Source organism: Natator depressus, chromosome 18, assembly GCF_965152275.1.
Source record: "Natator depressus isolate rNatDep1 chromosome 18, rNatDep2.hap1, whole genome shotgun sequence".
Classification (NCBI taxonomy): domain Eukaryota; kingdom Metazoa; phylum Chordata; order Testudines; family Cheloniidae; genus Natator; species Natator depressus.
Window position 1 is genome coordinate 6,456,018 of NC_134251.1, and position 21,146 is coordinate 6,477,163.

Consider the following 21,146-nt stretch of genomic DNA (forward strand, 5'->3'; position numbering starts at 1 on the left):
GAAAAACAGAAGACTGCTTAAAACCTTTGATTCCTTTTGAACAATTTCCCTCCTTGTTTCCTCTGGCTGCAGTTACATTTTCTTTTCATCTGGGCAAGTCGTGCTAAACAAAGCAACAAACATTCCTACCACATAAGGCTACGCTGCCAGTGGCAAGGAGCTCCAATAACTAGCACAAATCATAACCGTGAAGTGAACACTATTTCCCTAACACACAGTCCACACTATATAAAGCATGTTCTGTTGCATGCCCTTACAGCGTGCTTGTTGGTAAAAACAGGTAGTGATCTGTATGAAGGTCTAAGCTGCTTAAAGCAGAGACAGTTGTATACTGTTGGAGTTCGCACATTATGGAATCGATGCACCATGTTGAGGAATAAAAGATGGAATGCCCATTCCATTTGCCAACACCCCTTACTGGTGGTCACAAAAAAGCATACACTAAAGACACCATCTCCTCAAAAGCAGCACAGAGGCGCAATGAGAGCAGAAATGGATCTGTTTCTCTATGGATGCCATGCAGCTAGTGCAAAGCGGGCAGCTGATGATGGAGATGCACCAGATGAATGAGCATTTGGCACAGTGGCAAAACAGGAATGAGATCAGAGCTCATCCCAATCAGCTTCACCTTGTCTTCACCAGTAATGAGGGAGCTCAACTCCCAGCTAAAGAGCTGGATGAGGGAGCCCTCTGCATGCAGCAAGGGCACTCCAGCTGTAAAGACAGTTAGCCATTAATTGTTCTGTCCTGTTCTTATCTGCATAGACTAACCTATTCAGAGAAGGGATTTCTTCCTTCATCTTGCACTTCAGCACAATGGATGGAGCAGTTGGTATCTCAACCTTCCTGTACAAGAAAGTAGTGAGGACCAGAGGTGCATTTTCTTTTTGAAGGCTGACAGCATTCTAAACACTCTCCCCACCTTGAAGTCATACTGGTTAAGGGGAGAACAAAAATGAAAATCATAGGGTGACTTCATGTACTCTATGACAAGCTCACCCGGGGCCTACAAATGTCATTTCTGTTACTCCTGTAGCTGAAATGATTTGGAGTGCTCTGGAAACCTGCTCAGAGGCACTGATAAGGAGAATTCAAACAATGCCGGCTGGGTCAAAGGGCACACTGCAGCCAGGCACTGTGGCTCCCAGGCATGAGCAGAGTGGGAGGATTGGGTGGTTGGGGAGAGAAGCTGGCACTGTGACAGAAGCGGAGAAGTCATTTCTCTCTGAAAGATATCAGTGTTTTTAAGGTCCCCCAAAAGAGAGGAAGCAACTTCAAGAGCCACAGTCCTTTTCATATGGGAAAGTCATTTCAGGGCATTAAATAAAGCTTCTGTCAGGAAGAAACAATTATATCAGATTAAAAATTAACAGAGTTAAGATTATGTCTTCACTACAAAAGCAGCGGGTTTTCACATCGAGATAGATCTCTGTATGTAAAGTCCCAGTAGAGACAAGGCACAGATAGTTTTTACCTTAATGTAGCTTGTCAATGTCACCCCCATGTCCCCAGTATTGGGGATACCTTGACTAGCTCCACTGAGATAAAAACTATCCCCCATACTGGGGACATGGGGGTGACACTGACAAGCTACATTAAGGTAGAAAAGTACCTCTGCCTGGCTTGTCTCCATTAGGACATTACATTGAGATACACAGAGTGAGCATACACCTGGTTTTGCAGTGAAGGTATAGTCATAACTGGCCGGACAGCTCAACAGCACAGGAAGCCTGAGAGCTGCCACAGGTTTCTGGATCCCTAAACAGATGGTTATAGAACTCATGCTGGGTTTATGTCTGCAAACTGTAAGTCTACAGGGGCAGGGAACACATTCCCTACTTTGGCACAACTTCGTCGTTCATCCCTTTATTACCATAACCATTCACACAAGAATATTCGGGACTGCAACACATGTGACCTCTGTTGGCCTCAGAGGAGCTGTTCACCTCCCAACATGGCCTTATGGAATGCCATATTCATTGCCTTCCAAAAGGGAATGGTATTCTATCACAATATAGGTATTCCCAGGAGCTTGTCTGGATAGGCACAATGGGGAATCCATCCTCAGAAGAAGTAGTTAGCTCTGCTTTCATCTGAGTTGAAAAGCAGCGCTAATTGCTCTCTTGTCATTCATGAGACAGAGGAAAACTAAATCTGCAAACAAAGAAAAGGCCAGAGTAGGGAAATGGAGAAGGATTTGCAAGTCAAGAGAGGACAGATCTGTGTTGTGAAACAAAACACACTGGTTACATCTACACTACCGTGGTAAGTCGACCTACGCTACGCAACACTGGGTACATGAATAACGTAGCTGGAATTGATGTACCTTAGGTCGAGTTACCATGGGGTCTACACCACGGGAGGTTGATGGGAGAAAATCTCCTGTCGATTTACCTTACTCTTCTTGTCCGTGGTAGAGTAGGGGGTCGACGAGAGAACAACCTGCAGTCGATTTGATGGGTCTTTATTAGACCCACCAGCGGTCTATTTAGCGGATCGATCTCAGAGCATAGATCCCCGCTGTAGTGTAGACCTGCCCTTAGATTAAGTGTCTAATCTCCAATATGGCTCACCCCTTCTGAACACAAATAGCAATTGATTTAATCAAAAAAATTCCACTAAAGACATTTTCCACAACTGCACAAATAGAGAGAGCAAACTAACATCCAGCCTGTCAAGGATGGACTAGTCAAGGGGCTCTATGTGCATCCGGTTCAGAATACCTGAATTTCATGGAACCACAGACCCGAGTCTTGCAGGGTCAATCCAGGCCTTTATTCAACTGAAGCACATCAATTAAGGGTTAACTTTTCAAAAGCAAAGTGGTTTAGGAATTCAAGTCAAATATAAAAGTGACTTAGGCTCCTATGTCCCAGTGACTCTCAATGAGATTTAGGCTCTTAAGTGCTTTTTGAAAATGGGACTCAGGGTACAATTTTCAAAAATGCCCAAGTACCCTGCAGTTTGCTACATTTGGAGGCTATGATCAAGCTTTTGTCTGTTCTATGTGGACATCAAAGATCTCATTCCTTGACCAAAATCTTCATCCCCATTACTGCTGGACAGTCAGTTGCTGTCCTGTACCAGAGATGCGGCTGTATTTCAGTGATGTGGTTATTTATAAAATTGCTTTGGGATCCTCTCAGGATGAAATGCTATAATAAATGTAAAATTTAACCATATTTCTCTAGTCACCAGAAACCCTCTTCAGAGATGCTTTCGCTCATACCCATTCCCACGGTTTTCCCAATGCAGCCTATCATTTTTAAAGGTCTTTTTTTCCACCACAGCACACTATGGCACAGAAGAGGACCACTGCAGTGCCACTGAAGAGTTTTCCAATCCCGTTTGAGTTTGTTGAAAGTGTAGACAATGAGACGTGTCCAATGCATTTAATTTCAAGGGCAAAACTCATGTCAGAAATACTGTGTATTAAAGGCTATCATGTGGTGACATGTGTCAGAAGGGAGGCAGCATGAAAGATCAACTTTTCCAGACTACTGTATCCCTTTTCCAGAGTCTGATTGGTCTTATGTACCCCCACATTTCAGCTCACTTAAATATGCTTACAAAATCAGGCATAAAAATACAGAAGCGTCACAGCACACTATTACTGGAAAATGGCTGACACTCATTTTACCATATAATTCTAAAATAAATCAATTGGAATATAAATGTACTTACATTTCAGTGAACAGTCTATAGAGCATTATAAACAAGTCATTGTAGGACACTTAGTTTGTACTGACTTCACAAGTGCTTTTTATGTAGCTTGTTGTAAAACTAGGCAAGTATCTAGAGGAGTTGATGTACCCCCTGGAAGATCTCTGTATACCCCTGGTTGAGAACCACTGAACTATAGCACCTGTACATACATATGCAGTAGCTGATTTTCCAAGACACTGGTACAAGCCTTTGTGCAGCCAATAGCAAAGAAGGATTGAGTCAATTTGTACTTCTACAGCATCCTTCATTTGAAGCTCTCTTTAGAAACATTTAATTAAGCCTCACAACAAATATGTGAAGGAGGTAGTATCCACAGTTTGCAAAGGCAGTAGCTGAGACACAAAGAAGCCAAGTGGCTGAGTCAAGGTAGAAACTTATTAACTACTATGGGAAGAAAAAGCCAGACCTACACACGAGAAAGAATTATTCTAAAAGACTGGATTTGCCTCGGGCATACAATAATGAGATACATGTAGTAATTCAGACATAGTGACACAGTTGGTAGTATATCAGTCTACTAGGAACAGATATGGGTTCAAATGAGATCTAGTAACCCGAAGTAACCTAGTAACTAGTAACCTGGTTGAGAACCACTGCCTTAGACAACTGAGTACTGGTATGCTCAGACGAGGACCTATTCTGTTCAGTGCAGGTGCACATATTACAGTGTTCCCTATTTTAGGGCATAAAAGTCTTTCATAATAGGAACACAGGAATTGCAATACAGGGTCAGTCAAGTGTCTGTCTAGTTCAGTGTCTCCTGCACAGGAGTTCAGTGTCCATTAGTTTAGTGTCTCCTCCAAACGCTTCAGTGCAAGACACTTCAATAGATAATTATGGAACAACTTTATTTTATTTTTTTTAAACACTAACCTCAGGCAGATGGCATCTGGTTTATACTCAAACATGGGGGGAGCAGGGGTTATTCCTAATGCAACTGTAAATATTTCCATTATCAATATACATTTTCTCTTTTTGTATCCTATTAAATTATTGGACAGTCTTCTGGCAACTAGTCCCACAAGGTTAGGGCTAGTCTACGCTGCAAAGGATTTGCTATATTGGCAAAAGGAACTCTTCTGCCAGTATAGTTAAACCACCTCCACAAATGACCGAAGACTTATTAGCAAAAGAACTCTTGCTAGTATAAGTTATGCCCACACAGGGAGCCATAGCTCGGTCAGAGATGTGATTTTTTTCAATACTGCTAACCAACATAGCTATGTCAGGAAAACTTTGTAGATTTGGCCTTATACACTGTGTAAAACAGTATCTCCTTTAATCTGTAGTCTTTGTGAATGCCCCCTTGTTCTATATCAGGAGAAAGTAGATAGAGAGAAAGTAAACTGTATGTGCCTAAGAAGCATTATTTTACATACTTCTATCACATCCCCTACCCTATCCTGACTAAATTAAAAACTCTGATGTTTTTAGTTTCTTCTCATACGGAAACTTTTCCATTCCTCCACTCACTTTCATTGTTCTTCTCTGGATCCCTTCTGTCTCTGTTTTTTTTTTTTTTTTTTTTGAGATAGGGTGACCAGAACTGAACACGGTAGTCCAAGCACAGGGTATACTAACAATTTAATGACAGTTTCAGTATTTTCTATTCCATTCTTTATGCATTCTAACATTGTTGGCTTTTTAAAAATGCTGTTGAGTATCTTGTAGATATTTTCATTGAGCTGTCCACAATGATCTCCCCTGCTTTTTTCCTGTGTGATTATAGCTAATTTAGAACACAACAATGTAAATCAAATAGCTTCTTGTATCAACTCTGTGCTACTTACGAGTAGGGTAAGGGACAGTCCTGTTTTTTGGGACTTTCTTATATAGGCACCTATTACCCCCACCCCCATCCCGTTTACTCACAGTTACTATCTGGTAACCCTACTTACGAGGTTAAAGTAGCCTCTTACATACACTAGAACTAGCTACTCCAAGAAACAAACAAGTAACAAAAATTGCTTCTCTAAGTCCTTGACATGACAACATGACCAGTCTGAGGTAGCTGGAGCCACATAAACACCAACAATGATTAGAGCCCCACAAATCTGTGGATATCCACTTTATATCCGTGGACGTGTGCATTCATGGATAGCCGTGGACCATGTTTGTGGCTCAAATGCGGATACAAATTTTGTATCCGCACAGGGGTCTAACAATGATTAAACTTCAGGCTTATATATGAGCAGTTACAGCACTTTATAGGCAGGCAAAGTCACTTGGCCTCGATGTATGCAATAATCACCTGGAAAATAAGTGTCTTGGAATATTTTCTAGCCACAGAAACACCAAGGATAGAGTAATTATTCAACTGGAGAGAGCACGAGAGCAACAGGAACGGAATCATTTCCTGAATACCAAATACACATGTTGTTATATACGTTGCATTAATGCCCACAAGGTGCTTGATGCTGTATGGACAGACGTAAACAGAGTTCCTCTCCCATAGGGCTCAGAAAGTGTGCTGAAGCTGTACGTTAAGGTGATCTGAAAATGAGGACTTATAATTATTTGACTGCCCCTTCCATCCTATCATAATCACATGTTAGGGTCTCAAATCAAACCAGCCAACTACCATCATCATTGTAACTGCCCAGCGCAGGCCATGCTATAACATTACAGCTACCTCAGAGCCCTTCTGAAGCCAAAAGTGGGCCCACAGCGGTCAGGTAAGTGGTGCTCATGTATATCATGATTTGAGGAAGGTATTGCTGTCCATTACTTTACATCCATAATTGGATACAAGTTAATAGATTCTAGGTGTCCACTTTGAACGCCTGCAGTCTCTAATGCAGCAGTTCAGGCCCATGACTGATTTTTGTTAGTACCCAAAGGTTTCAGGAATAAGACCATTTCTTTCAATTGGATTATGCCTCATCCCCAGCTACAGAAGACACAACCATCTGTGACAGAACTATGAACAAGGAAGCTCACGTTCGAATCTTGCCAGATTTAATCAGGTGCTGCTGCTACAAAATCTCACTACCATCTCTTAGCAACATCTCTCACTGTTTCATGAGAGCTACAAAAGCTCGGCCTCAGTCTTTTGGATTGCTTTGTCAAGGTTACACCACTGAATTCAAAGGCCAATGACAGCACAAAAATGACCAAAGGCCAACTTTCTTGCTCTATCATGCCGCAGCCAATGCAGCCGTCCAACATCAGAAAGGCTGCATTAACATCAGAATGATGGACAGATGACAAGAGCATCTATCCTAGCTCATTCAGAGAGTCTTTTAGCTTTACTGAACCAACATCAACTGCATCTTCCCACTTCAGTTAAAGAGGGGAACTGTGATCCTAAAACTCCAGTGGCTAAGGTTTGGTGAACCCTGCGCTTGACACTGGGCGAGAATGCTCAGCATCCTACTGATCAGTAGAACATTCACCTAAATAAGGGCATTCAGCATTAATTGTGACAACATCTATGCTCTTATAACCACCCCCAGACACACACACACACACACACACAGGACCAGACAATGTGTAAAGGCTGGGGAGGGGAAACATGCATCAAGTACTCCTGAGGGAATTCTGTGCCAAAAAATTAAACATTTGAGCACAATATTTTAAAATTCTGCATATTTTATTTGTTAAAATAATGCAATATAATCATGCTGGTTTCAATTATTTTGGTAATTTATTTAAACGGCAATATAACGGATGAAGAATGGGGGTGGGGAGCATTGAAGGAAATCCCCAACTCCCTCGGTCTGATAGTAACATACCTGGTACTGACCCTTTACTTCTGGTTATTAGTCAAAAAATATATGTAGCCATATGCTCAGTGTTACATCACAGACAACTGAAGAGCAAGCGAGGGCTGGGGACTCAAACTCACAATTTATACTGGCTACTGAGCATCTCCAGGAAGGTCAGTAGCAAACAGTTCATAAAGCACATTTTGACAGGAAATTCTTTCAGTCCAAAAATTTAGACCAGTTCTAATCACTAGAGCACAATAAGCATTTATAAGGTCATAATGTCCTTTAAAATAAGACTCCTTTACACCACTCTGGCAATGTAAAGGAGCCTTAACATTTTTACACCTGTTTTATATTCCTGGGGGAATTCACTAAGAACAATGGGAACAATTCACTAAGCAAGCAAGCGGCTACATTCTGCTCTGCCTGAGCGGACAGAGCCTGCCCCACACCTACCTCCCTAGAAACATCACAAAAAGCTGCCCCTCCACACACAGCATGCCGCAATAGCAAGCGAGATGGTCAGTGTGTCTCTCTCTAACACGCATGAATGCCCAGCCTCCCGTCCCAGCAGTGATTTGTCTCTCTACTGGCTACTCCAGGTGCCCAAACTGACCTGCCTACACTGCCGGGGAGGGGCACATGACCGCTCTTGCAGCTTCCCTTTGCTTCCCCATCAGAAGTTATTTTTCTGCGGGGAAGCAAAGAAATCTATGGGGGCCATGAATTCTGTGCACGCGCAGTGACAAAATTCCCCCAAGAGTAATCAAAGGAAGGAGAGAGTCACAGACATAAGGAATAAGATTAATAAAGCCAGCTGCTGGAGCAACCATCCGATACAAGCACTGCGTTACTTAAGAAAAATATATACCACCAAGAATATTCTAGATAAAGCTTTAAGTGAAATTTTTCTTCTCATTTTTGGCTAAAGCATTACAACTGGGGTAGGAATGTTCTTTCCCAAAGGAGTTAGACCTATAAAAAGGGCCCTGTGACAAGACAAGCTGTCTCTGGAGAATAAGGAATGGGTCAGTGCTTTTAGACAGCTAGAATTAGTTTTCTCTGTTTATGTTTTGTTAGGGCCCCGAGAATGAATCTGTGAGCCAAGAAAGAGAAGGCTCCCACTTCCCCAGTGACAGAAGGCTGGGATGGCCTGGTTTTAGGGATAGGAAAGCACCAGGAAGCAGGTTCTGGAAAGTTTTACCCTCTGCTCTGACTGGAAGGGGCTTAGTATGCATGTTCACAGCAAACAGGAAGACGTAAGCCATGAGTCTACTGATGCCTTCTGATATCAGAGGGGGAAGGGAAGGCCATTGCCCGGTGGGCACTTTTCATGGCAAAGCATGCTGAAGAAAGGGAGAAGTTTGGGAGCTGTAAAATATAGACAGCTTTCCTCCCCAGGTAGCTGTAGGGAAGACAGCACCAAGAAAGAAGGTGGTGGCTGCTTAGCTAATGATCTGATGAGGCAGAACCAATGGGGAATGCAGCAGGCTCTGAAGAGGCTCATCTACTTGAACAGCATTTGGACTTCAACTACTCTTGTGTCATGGTTATTCCTGGGATTTTATCACTTTGGGAAACCAGTTATGTTGTCATGGTTGTGATGCTAAGATAAACACCCAGGTTCTAAAGTCCCCTCCCTCAAACCCCCCTTTCCCTCACTAGGGAACAGGGGCATCCTGATAATCTACTGTGGTCTGTGCTGTAGGCCTTCCTCTACTCAGTCAGAAAGAGTATTTTCAGGTTTGACACAAGGCCTAAGCACACAGGAACCAAGTGCAGGGCTCCAGAGGAATATAAACATATGAACAACAGAATGGGAAAAGAGATTAGAAAAAAATGTAGATGATCAAGGAGTTCCTTTGGCAAAGACTAACCAGAATGACGACTCTTTGGGGATACACTCTTATGCCTATTTATCCAACAATGATCTATTGCGACACCTGGGCATACTGATTAATGTAAACCAGGGGTGCCCAACCGACAGCCCACCAGAGCATTTTACAAGGCCTGCAGCCTGCTTCAACCCAATGTACTAACAGACGATTCGTTAGCCTTCTGTCATCATGTTTACATCTTAATTTATACAAGTGTGTAAATAGACACTACTATACATAGAAACAACCTATCTAAATACATACAAAACAAGCTGAACGTAAAATATATTAAAATATGCAGAATCTGTTTGGCCCACACAAGGTTGTGCTTAGGTGTATGTGGCCCTCCTGTGTAATAAGGTTGGACACCACTGATGTAAATTATTTCCCCAACTCCCTTTCCCACGTCTTGACGGGACACAGTTCACTCTTTGGCTATGGTGGGCTCCCAGGACCTGTGTCCTGTCGTGGTTTCTAGGCACCCAGAAGGAAAGAATCCTATTTAGTGCATTTCACACTGGCCAGGCACATTCTACATATTCCAGAGATCCCACATACAACATTAATGCCTACAGCCTCAACTAGGGAACCCAGCCTGACCTCAGCCCTGAATACTGGTAAATCCTCCAAGCCTGGCTGACCTATTTTCCTCCTTAAACCAAACCTCCAGGTGTCCTTTCTGAACTCCCTTCCCCTGCAGCTGTTGCATGCCACCCCATATATTTGTCTTCCGCTCTGGCTCTCTCCCCTCCAGTTGGTGGTGAGCTTGCATGCAAGCTTCCCAGTGATCCTGCCCATTAATCACCTCTATACACACACCCTTCTGCCCAAGACAGATTTGCATGGAGTGGAAACTGCAGATTGTTGGGATAGGGATGTGGCCAGAAGAGTGAAAGGGAGTAAAGGTTAGAGAGGTTCCCCTTTGCTCTGTCTCAAAACCTGCTACAGGGTATTAATATTTTAGCTCTATTAATGTTAACTACATTGTAAATATAAAAAGAAAGCCCTGCCTTGGTTACAGATATAAACAGAGTATTTTGAAATCTCAACAATGGGGGGGTTTCCTTTAAACCAGAAGGCATTATTTCACTCCTCCATATGTCTTTGAGAGAAAGCAAGCATTAGCCAATTTTTTCTTTGAAAGCTAAATATTTATTGCTAGCTTAAGCACAATATTTCCGTTGGGAGATGCTGTACCCAACCTCATTGTCCTTTAGTCTAATTCCCCCATAGGACAAAAACAAAATGAAGACAACAGGTATGAACTGAAACAAAGTAAGCCCTTCACCTGCAGACAGTGTGATCCATTTATGGAACTCTGGCAGTAGGAATGTGACTGGCATTAAGACCTTTCTCAGCTCATTTTAAAATCATTAGACTGGGCAGATGCCAAAGCATGCAGCCTGGCCCTCAGTCAACACACTTCAGCTTGCTTTAAGGAGCAATAGCCAGGTCTTCCTCACTCTCTCAACAAAACAGCTGTCCAAGAGGCAGAGATAAGATGGAATATGGGAAGTATCAAAGAACTGATTCCTGAGCCTATGGAATGGAATCAAGATAGCTCCTTGTTCTTCCGCCAAATGGAAAAACAAACAGATTCCATAGACCCTAAACTAAATATCTTTCATGCTTCTTCCTTAAGGATCAGCTGGATCTTAATATACGATCATAAAAGGTGTACTTTGAACTACCTCTGGAAGCAATTCCATTGTCCACTTAGCCATCAAGTACAGTACCAAAATTTCTTCAAGACAAGCAGTTTCTCACTACTTGAGAGACTCATTCTAAATAAGCACACAAATTTGTCATATCAGATCAAAGCCTTTGCCAAATCTAGTATCTGGCCTCCTGCAGAGGCCCTGCCTCTAGATTAAATCTCAACCCATAATGTGTCGTGAGTTAAATGTGTAATACTGGATCTGAAAGACAGGTAGTTGGGATTCTTCCCTATCCCCTACAGGCTGTTAGCTTACACTGAAGCGTAAGATTTAATTTAATTTCCCTGTGCAGAACCAAGTGTTAATAAAATTAGCTCTCCTTTTAAAGCCCACCTCCTTCATTTACCTCTGCCTCAAGATGCAGTGAATTCCACATGTGCCTTAAATGTCATTTCTTTTTACTTGTTCAAGGACTCATTTGAATTTAATGTCCTTACTCTGTTTTTCTGCTTTTGCCCCTCTAGTTTCCTACTCTTTTTCCAGGCAGTAGAGAATAATGTGGCAAGGACACCAAAAGGCAGCTAGCTATGGGCAAGAAACCACCAGAAGCACTAGCATGGGTGAGTCATCTCATCTGAAGACAGATGGAGAAATGTACTCTGTTCAGCTAGACTCCTTGTCTGAAGTTTCAGTTGTGATCTGATCTGGGCACGTGTGCTGATGACAGCATGCAGAAATATTTCCTCAGGGGATCTTCCCATAGGACTTAACTCTGACATATTCCCACAGGACTTGCTCTTTAAGAGCGCTGTTTGTTAAGACAGTGGGAATTTTTCTGTACATATTATTGACAGAGGGATCTAGATGCAGATCAGGGTGCTAGTATCCAGATTCATTAAACACAATAAGAACATTTTTTAAATAAAAAAAACCTGCCGGCCATATACTACATTCAGCCTCAATGAAGAACCACTGCCAGTTACATCACTTTCCCCACTCCTCACCAGATTAAACATATCCAGGGTGGAACAACATTACAACAGGAGAGGAAGAAGAGAATAAGTCAAAGTTTGATCATACAGATGTTAAGTTATTGCATTGTAAGAAGATTTAAAAAATCCTGAGTTTTGATTAGGTTGTCCATCACCATCTGAGCGCCTGCAAGGATTAGTTATCAGAAATAGATCAGATCTCCCAGATCTTTAAATAAAAGAACTTCTTAAACCAACAATTTGCGCCTCAAACAATCTTGACATCTTCATCAGCTCCTCCTTTTTAATTGTGCAAATTGTCTTATAACAGAACTGCAAATCATTCCCATAAAAACCCTCATGACTCTGATCTTGGAACATCCATGTCTTCTCCTCACTAAGGCTATGTCTACTCTACAAACCTGTAAGTTCTCCTGTGTAGCTGCTCTTCTGTCGGCATAATTAAACCACCCCAAATGAACGGCGGTAGCTATGTTGGTGGGAGAGCATCTCCTGCCAACTCAGTGTTGCCCATACCAGTGCTTTTATCAATGAAACTTATGTTGGTCAGGGTATGTTTTTTTTTTTCCACCCCACACACCCTGACTGACAAAAGCACCAGTATAGACACAGCCTAAGTCAAACCTTTATACACTTTGAGCTCAAGTCTAAGCACTCACTACCTGCTTATTTTTAACCCTTAGATACAAGACATTGGATTTTCTGATTAAAAAAAACATTGTTAAGGTCATCGGCACCCAACTCTCTGGGATGAGCATGAAAGATACTAAGGGTAGGGGCCATCTTTCCTCAGTGTCTGTACAGAGCCTAGCAAAATGGAGTTCTGATCCATGACAAGGACAGTCCTAGGCACTAAGATAACACAAATAAGTAGTGATAACACTGTTTTCCCATTGGCTTCCTTTGTGACAGGAGGGCACCTCACATTGAAGTGAATTCTATTTCATGTGCTTGCCACCTCATTTCATTCCAAAGAGCTGCCTCTACTTCTGCAGTTGTTCAATTTAAGTTGCAAAAGCGTGAGTTATATGGAAAAAAAACATGTTTAAACACAGATTTTTAATGTTTAAAACCACTGTGGGAAATAACTTTTAGCCCTTTTCTGCTCTAGCTCACAATATGGGGATTGCATGAATACCTGTTTCCCACGCTCCCTGGTTGCTGTGGGTAACCAGCTGAGACATGTTTTATCCACTCCTCCAAATACCTGAACTGGCAACCACCAAAGTTATTCAAAGCTCTCAGCACTGGGACAATGACTTCTAGCAACCCAAGCTCTCAACTTCACCTAAGTGTCACTAATTATACATAGCACAAAGTAGCATAAAACAGTTTGCTAGACCATAGAAAAGGCATTCTGTCTGAGAGGTGGTACGCTAAGGGCTGCATTAGGGGGCTGTGTTGGTGAGTATCTGAGTGTCTGTTGTGGGGACAGTGTCAGTTTGACCGTGTGCTTGATTGTTTGAAAAGTGTGAATTGGGAGTGCTTTGTTCCAGGTGAGCCTTGAGTGGGCCTGACTGTTATAAAAAGCCAGTAAGCTGCGAACCAGCTGAGCCACGAATGGAGAGGCTAACAGAAGGAGTTTGCCTGGAGAGAGCCCACTGAGGCTTACATCTTGCAGGCTTCTCTGAGTAGTTACTACAACTCCTGAGGAAGCTCGTAGAAGGAAGGTAATATGGATGGGGAGCGTTCAGCTGTTGTTACCTGCACAGGATGTGCCATGTTTGTCTTTCTTCCACAGGACAGAAGTGACTTTGTCTGTACAAAAGTGCAAGCTGGTCTCCATATTGGAAGAGAAGGTTCAAGGTCTGGAGAAACAAGTATCAACCCTGCGTTGCATAGGAGAAACTGAAGATTTCCTAGACAGACTTCAGGATATGCTTCTACGGACACAACATTCTGAAGTTTCAGAGCAGGCTGCACAGTGGGGACAGAAGGACGGTGAAGAAATTTGGCAGCATGTGACCTCCAGAAGAAGAAAGGGGAATGTCCAAGTAAGCAACCGTTTTCAGGTTCTCTCCACAAGTACTAATGTGGAGAGTGGACTAGATGATACATCTGAGGGAAGGGAACAGAAGGAGACTCCGCCAATAGGAAGGCATGAGATGCACTGTCCTAGGAATGGGGGTTCCACGACCACTGCTCCCAAGAGAAGGAGGTGGGTGGTGGTGGCTGGGGACTCCCTCCTCAGGGGGACTGAGTCATCTATCTGCCGCCCCAACCGGGAAAACCAAGTAGTCTGCTGCTTGCCAGGAGCTAGGATTCACGATGTGACGGAGAGACTGCAGAGACTCATCAAGCCCTTGGATCGCTACCCCTTCCTGCTTCTCCACGTGGGCACCAAAGATACTGCCAAGAATGACCTTGAGTGGATCACTGCAGACTAGGTGGCTCTGGGAAGAAAGATAAAGGAGTTTGAGGCGCAAGTGGTGTTCTCGTCCATCCTCCCTGTGGAAGGAAAAGGCCCAGGTAGAGACCATCAAATCGTGGAAGTCAACGAATGGCTATGCAGGTGGTGTCTGAGAGAAGGCTTTGGATTCTTCGACCAAGGGATGGTGTTCCAAGAAGGAGCACTGCTAGGCAGAGACGGGCTCCACCTAACAGAGAGGGAAGAGCATCTTCACAAACAGGCTGGCTAACCTAGTGAGGAGGGCTTTAAACTAGGTTCACCTGGGGAAGGAGACCAAAGCCCTGAGGTAAGTGTGGAAGTGGGATACCGGGAGGAAGCACCAGCAGGAGAGCGCGAGAGGGGAGGGCTCCTGCCTCACACTGAGAAAGAGGGACAATCCACAAGTTATCTTAAGTACCTATATACAAATGCAAGAAGCCTGGGAAACAAGCAAGGAGAACTGGAAGTCCTGGCACAGTCAAGGAATTATGAGGTGATTGGAATAACAGAGACTTGGTGAGATAACTCACATGACTGGAACACTGTCATGGATGGATATAAACTGTTCAGGAAGGACAGGCAGGACAGAAAAGGTGGGGGAGTTGCACTGTATGTAAGAGAGCAGTATGACTGCTCAGAGCTCTGGTATGAAACTACAGAAAAACCTGAGAGTCTCTGGATTAAGTTTAGAAGTGTGAACAGTGATGTCGTGGTGGGAGTCTGCTATAGACCACCGGACCAGGGGGATGAGGGGGACAAGGCTTTCTTCCGGCAACTCACGGAAGTTACTAGATCACAGGCCCTGGTTCTCATGGGAGACTTCAATCACCCTGATATCTGCTGGGAGAGCAATACAGCGGTGCACAGACAATCCAGAAAGTTTTTGGAAAGTGTAGGGGGCAATTTCCTAATGCAAGTGCTGGAGGAACCAATTAGGGACAGAGCTCTTCTTGACCTGCTGCTCACAAACCGGGAAGAATTAGTAGGGAAAGCAAAAGTGGATGGGAACCTGGGAGGCAGTGACCATGGAGATGGTCGAGTTCAGGATCCTGACACAACGAAGAAAGGAGAGCAGCAGAATACGGACCCTGGACTTCAAAAAAGCAGACTTTGACAACCTCAGAGAACTGATGAGCAGGATCCCCTGGGAGAACAACATGAGGGGGAAAGGAGTCCAGGAGAGCTGGCTATATTTTAAAGAATTCTTATTGAGGTTACAGGGACAAACCATCCCGATGTGTTGAAAGAATAGCAAATATGGCAGGTGACTGGCTTGGCTTAACAGTGAAATCCTTGCTGATCTTAAACACAAAAAAGCAGCATACAAGAAGTGGAAGCTTGGACAAATGACCAGGGAGGAGTATAAAAATATTGCTCGGGCATGCAGGAGTGAAATCAGGAAGGCCAAATCACACTTAGAGTTGCAGCTAGCAAGAGCTGTTAAGAGTAACAAGAAGGGTTTCTTCAGGTATGTTAGCAACAAGAAGAAAGTCAAGGAAAGTGTGGGCCCCTTACTGAATGAGGGAGGCAACCTAGTGACAGAGGATGTGGAAAAAGCTAATGTACTCAATGCTTTACTTGCCTCTGTCTTCACGAACAAGGTCAGTTCCCAGACTACTGCACTGGGCAGCACAGCATGGGGAGGAGGAGACCAGCCCTCTGTGGAGAAAGAAGTGGTTTGGGACTATTTAGAAAAGCTGGACGAGCACAAGTCCATGGGGCCGGATGCGCTGCATCTGAGAGTGCTAAAGGAGTTGGCGGATGTGACTGCAGAGCCATTGGCCATTATCTTTGAAAACTCATGGCGATCGGGGGAGGTCCCGGACGACTGGAAAAAGGCTAATGTAGAGCCCACGTTTAAAAAAGGGAAGGAGGAGGATCTGGGGAACTACAGGCCAGTCAGCCTCACCTCAGTCCCTGGAAAAATCATGGAGCAGGTCCTCAAGGAATCAATTGTGAAGCACTTAGATGAGAGGAAAGTGATCAGGAACAGTCAGCATGGATTCACCAAGGGCAAGTCATGCCTGACTAATCCAACTGCCTTCTATGACGAGATAACTGGCTCTGTGGATGATGGGGGAAGCAGTGGACATGTTATTCCTTGACTTTAGCAAAGCTTTTGACACAGTCTCCCACAGTATTCTTGCCAGCAAGTTAAAGTAGTATGGGCTGGATGAATTGACTATAAGGTGGACAGAAAGCTGGCTAGATCGTCAGGCTCAACGGGTAGTGATCAATGGCTCCATATCTAGTTGGCAGCCGGTATCAAGCGGAGTGCCCCAGGGGTCGGTCCTGGGGCCGGTTTTGTTCAATATCTTCATAAATGATCTGGAGGATGGTGTGGATTGCACCCTCAGCAAGTTTGCAGAGGACACTAAACTGGGAGGAGTTGTAGATATGCTGGAAAGTAGGGATAGGATACAGAAGGACCTAGACAAATTAGAGGATTGGGCCAAAAGAAATCTGATGAGATTCAACAAGGACAAGTGTGGAGTCCTGCACTTAGGACGGAACAATCCCATGCACCACTACAGACTAGGGACCGAATGGCTAGGCAGCAGTTCTGCAGAAAAGGACCTAGGGATTACAGTGGACGAGAAGCTGGATATGAGTCAAAAGTGTGCTCTTGTTGCCAAGAAGGCTAAAGGCATTTTGGGCTGTATAAGTAGGGGCACTGCCAGCAGATGGAGGGATGTGATTGTTCCCCTCTATTCGACACTGGTGAGGCCTCATCTGGAGTACTGTCTAGTTTTGGGCCCCACACTACAAGAAGGATGTGAAAAAAATGGAAAGCGAGCACCAGAGGACAACAGAAATGATTAGGGGACTGGAGCACATGACTTATGAGGAGAGGCTGAGGGAACTGGGATTGTTTAGCCTGCGGAAGAGAAGAATGAGGGGGGATTTGACAGCTGCTTTCAACTACCTGAAAGGGGGTTCCAAAGAGGATGGATCTAGACTGTTCTCAGCGGTAGCAGATGACAGAACAAGGAGTAATGGTCTCAAGTTGTAGTAGGGGATGTTTAGGTTGGATATTAGGAAAAACTTTTTCTCTAGGAGGGTGGTGAAGCACTGGAATGTGTTACCTAGGGAGGTGGTGGAATCTCCTTCCTTTGAGATTTTTAAGGTCAGGTTTGACAAAGCCCTGGCTGGGATGATTTAGTTGGTGTTGCTCCTGCTTTGAGCAGGGGGTTGGACTAGATGATCTCCTGAGGTCCCTTCCAACCCTGAGATTCTCTGATTCAACTTGCTCCAGAGTACAGTTCTCTGGATGGAAGGACAAAAAAAAACTCTGCATTTACCAACAGATACAACCTAAAAAGCATTCAGCTAAAGAAGCTAACGATGATAGGAATGGACAAGCTAAGTATCAAGCTGTGGGGCCCTATAAGGAAGTCACTTAGGGTCAGCTTTGGGTAGTTTACTGTAAGGAATAAGAATAAGAGCAATCAAAGATCTTTAACATCTCACCTGATGCCAGAGGACGGATCCACTCTTTGCTATTGAGGTCAAGTCTCCAGAGGTCATTGAACGCAGCATTACAACTGCTCTGGGTGCAGCCACCAAACACATACATTGACTGATTAGCATCATAGTAACATGCACCTAAAAAAGGAGGAGACAAAAAACAATCAGTTAAAATTATCTCCCCCATATTTTTGATAAAATTAGGGAATTTGCTCACAATAGAGAAAATACATGTTAGAGTCCTTTAAATAAACACTAAGTAGTCTAGAAGTGTCACGGACCAAAGTAAACCTACAGCAACTTTGCTGTAAAATGATTATCCAGTCAACTGGACCTGTTCCTGAAAGTATAAAAAAAACCTGTCACCTCAAAGCTCAGTTAGATTATCTGAGAATCGCACATTCAACATGCTCACTTCTTCTAAGCTAGTCCATATGATTTGTATTGCTGTCAAACTTTAGTAAGAGACAAGGTGAATGAGGTAATAACTTTAATTGGACCAGGTGAGAGAGACATGCTTTCAAGGTACACAGAACTCTTCTTCAGGTCTGGGAAAGGTACTCAGTGTCACAGCTAAATACAAAGTGGAACAGATTGTTTAGAATAAGTAGTTAACACACATTTCAAAACCCTCCAGTTATAGGGGGGAAAAGAAGGCAGTGGGGGTTGCTAGTGGGCTACAGATTGTGGTCATAAGCCAGGGGTAGCCAAATTTACTCACCCTCTGAGCTGCATACAACAAAATCTTCAGAAATTTGAGAGCCAGGGTGCACCTGCCAGGGCTTCAGTCATGCGGGAGCCACCTGACAGGGCTTGGAGCGTCAGCCTCTCTCCAGCTGAAGCCCTGAGCCCCAGCAGGCGTGGCTGAAGTCCAAAGAACCGCTCCACGCTGATGGAAATGGGCCACGTCCACCCTAACTGAATTGGTCTCGTTAGCACTGACTCGCCCACTTGGTAAGGCAACTCCCATCTTTTCATGTGCTGTGTATTTATACCTGCCTACTGTATTTTCCACTCCAGGCATCTGATGAAGTGGGTTTTAGCCCATGAAAGCTTATGCCCAAATAAATTTGTTAGTGTCTAAGGTGCCACAAAGACTACAGGTGTACAGCACGTAGCCCAAGTATATGCAGATAGAGGGAGATATTAAGTAACATAATATTTTATGAGAACTTTTTGCCCTGAAGAAGCACAGAACACTTAACAAGCAGCCAAAAGGCAGATCACTTTCAGGTGGAGCTAGCAGTAGCTGATGCACAGCAAGCTGCATAAAAGTGACAAGAGGGTAAAAAGGGGAAATCTTGGCTAAGACTGAAGAAAACCCAGATTCTTACACTAAGACATAGATCTATAATGCCTGTATTTACCCATCCAGGTTTTTATCCCATGGTACCATCACTATGGGATGGGAGCACCTTTCACAAGAGTAAACAAGAACATACTGAACAGAAACTATAAATAGGTCCTATCTGCCCTAAAAGAATGACAGTGACTTGATCCTGCCAGGGTTTGAACATGGGGCTACAGAAATTCCGGATATACGATCTCTGAAGTTCAAACTACTAAACTATCCTGACTAGTGCAAGAGGCCAACATGATACCGATGAACTTCCTTATTTGAGTATTTCCCCTCAAAGTCTTGGGTTCTCTTGTTATCTCTTACTATAATGACCACTTTCCCTCTTATGTTCATGAGTCCTGTACGGTTACTTCATCTTCAGTCCTGTATAGTTCAGTGTGGCAAGGATACCCTTTTTCATGTCTCTCATCTAACCCAGTGTCAGCGACAGGGACATGAATGACAGACAGCTAGCTGGCACAGGATCACCCAGACACGACAAAAGGTCAGGGAGAGGCAGGCTGGGGAAAGCAACTGGAAGAATTAGCTGAACTTTAATAAGCCTCTTTGACTGAGGCTGAGCATCTGCTGTTTGTAACTTGAGCTTGCAAACTGGTGAAAGGAAAGAGAGGGGAGAGAGATTTTAAATTCACAACAGCTATTCCAGATGATCAGGTAACAAATTGCAAGACTGTTTCCAGTCTGCTTGGTGAGGTTTTTCTTCTCTGGGATGCAGACTTCACTAGTTATCCGTGCCTTTGTCTCCTAAAAATAAGTCTACTGTAATACACTCTACATGGGGCTATACCAAAAGACCATCTCACTCTGAACAATTCTGACAACTGCAATCAAGCTGTCACTCTCCTGGTCTGAAAGGGAGGGATGTCCTCCATGAATGGTCCTCCACCCAGGAATTCAATTAATCCTTGATCTGAAATAGCTCCAAAATTTTAACCTTCAAGGCATGCTGCAAAGTTCATTTATTTTCTCAGAGCTTTGGCAAGAGGCACGTAGCATGGCTGGAGGTGAGGAAGAAGTTTATTTCCTGATATTTAATTTATATTGCTGTTGAGGGCCTGGCTAGACAGATTATTGCATTTGATTGTGTATTTTTAATATTGTACAAGTACTTGGAGTTCTGCAATAGGCATAATCTAAATTGCTGATCAATTGGAGAAGGTTCAGAGAAGAGCCATGAGAATTATTAAAGGATTAGTAAACATGCCACATCCCCTGGCTTGAAGTGGTTTCCATCATATACTGGGTTTACAGTTTGGTTCAATGGCTCTGAGCACCCGAACTATACAAATTGTTCCAGCACCCCTGAAAGATACCTTATAGTGATAGACTCAAGGAGCGCCATCTGTTTAGCTTAACAATCAGAAGGTTAAGGGGTGACTTGATTACAGTCTATATGTATCTACATGGGGAACAAATATTTAATAAAGGGGTCTTCAATCTAGGAGAAAGGCATAACACAATCCCATGGCCAGAAGCTGAAGTTAGACAATTCAGACTGGAAATAAGGTGTAAATTTTTAACAGTGAGGGTAATTACCTATTGATACAACTTACCAAGGGTCATGGTGGATTCTCCATCATTAGCAATTTTTAACTCAAGGTTGGATTTTTTTCTAAGAGATCTGCTCTAGGACTTCATTTGGGGATGTTCTATGGCCTATGTTATACAGGTGGTCGGACTAGATGATCACAATGGTCCCTTCTGGCCTTGGAATCTTTGGCTCTGTTCTCTGCTGAAACAGCCCATGAAGATGGGCTGTAATGTCAGTAAAGACTTGGAGTGCCCACCTGCTGTTCCAAAGCTTGATTTTGGACACACCACTTCAAAAAGCAAAACCACCCCTCTCCAAAACAGATGGCACCGAGAACTGGCACTTAAGTCTCAATGAGGATTCACTGATTGAATACATATCAGTACGGATACTTCCAACCATTAAGAAAATCCAAAGTTCTACAGAACTGCACTG

General features: G+C 43.6%; 1 protein-coding gene across 5 annotated transcripts in view; it reads right to left on the reverse strand.

The window, feature by feature from the left end:
* The window catches only part of FBXO42 (F-box protein 42), a 100,258-nt gene that overhangs the window by 24,617 nt on the left and 54,495 nt on the right, over window positions 1–21,146 (reverse strand). For all 5 annotated transcript variants that reach the window (XR_012642316.1, XM_074975323.1, XM_074975320.1 and 2 more), the window contains one exon: window positions 17,824–17,958. Coding sequence is in view for 4 of the 5 variants with exons in the window: in XM_074975323.1 (XP_074831424.1) it covers window positions 17,824–17,958 (135 nt within the window). In the remaining variant the exon portion in view is untranslated. The remainder of the gene's footprint in view (window positions 1–17,823; window positions 17,959–21,146) is intronic.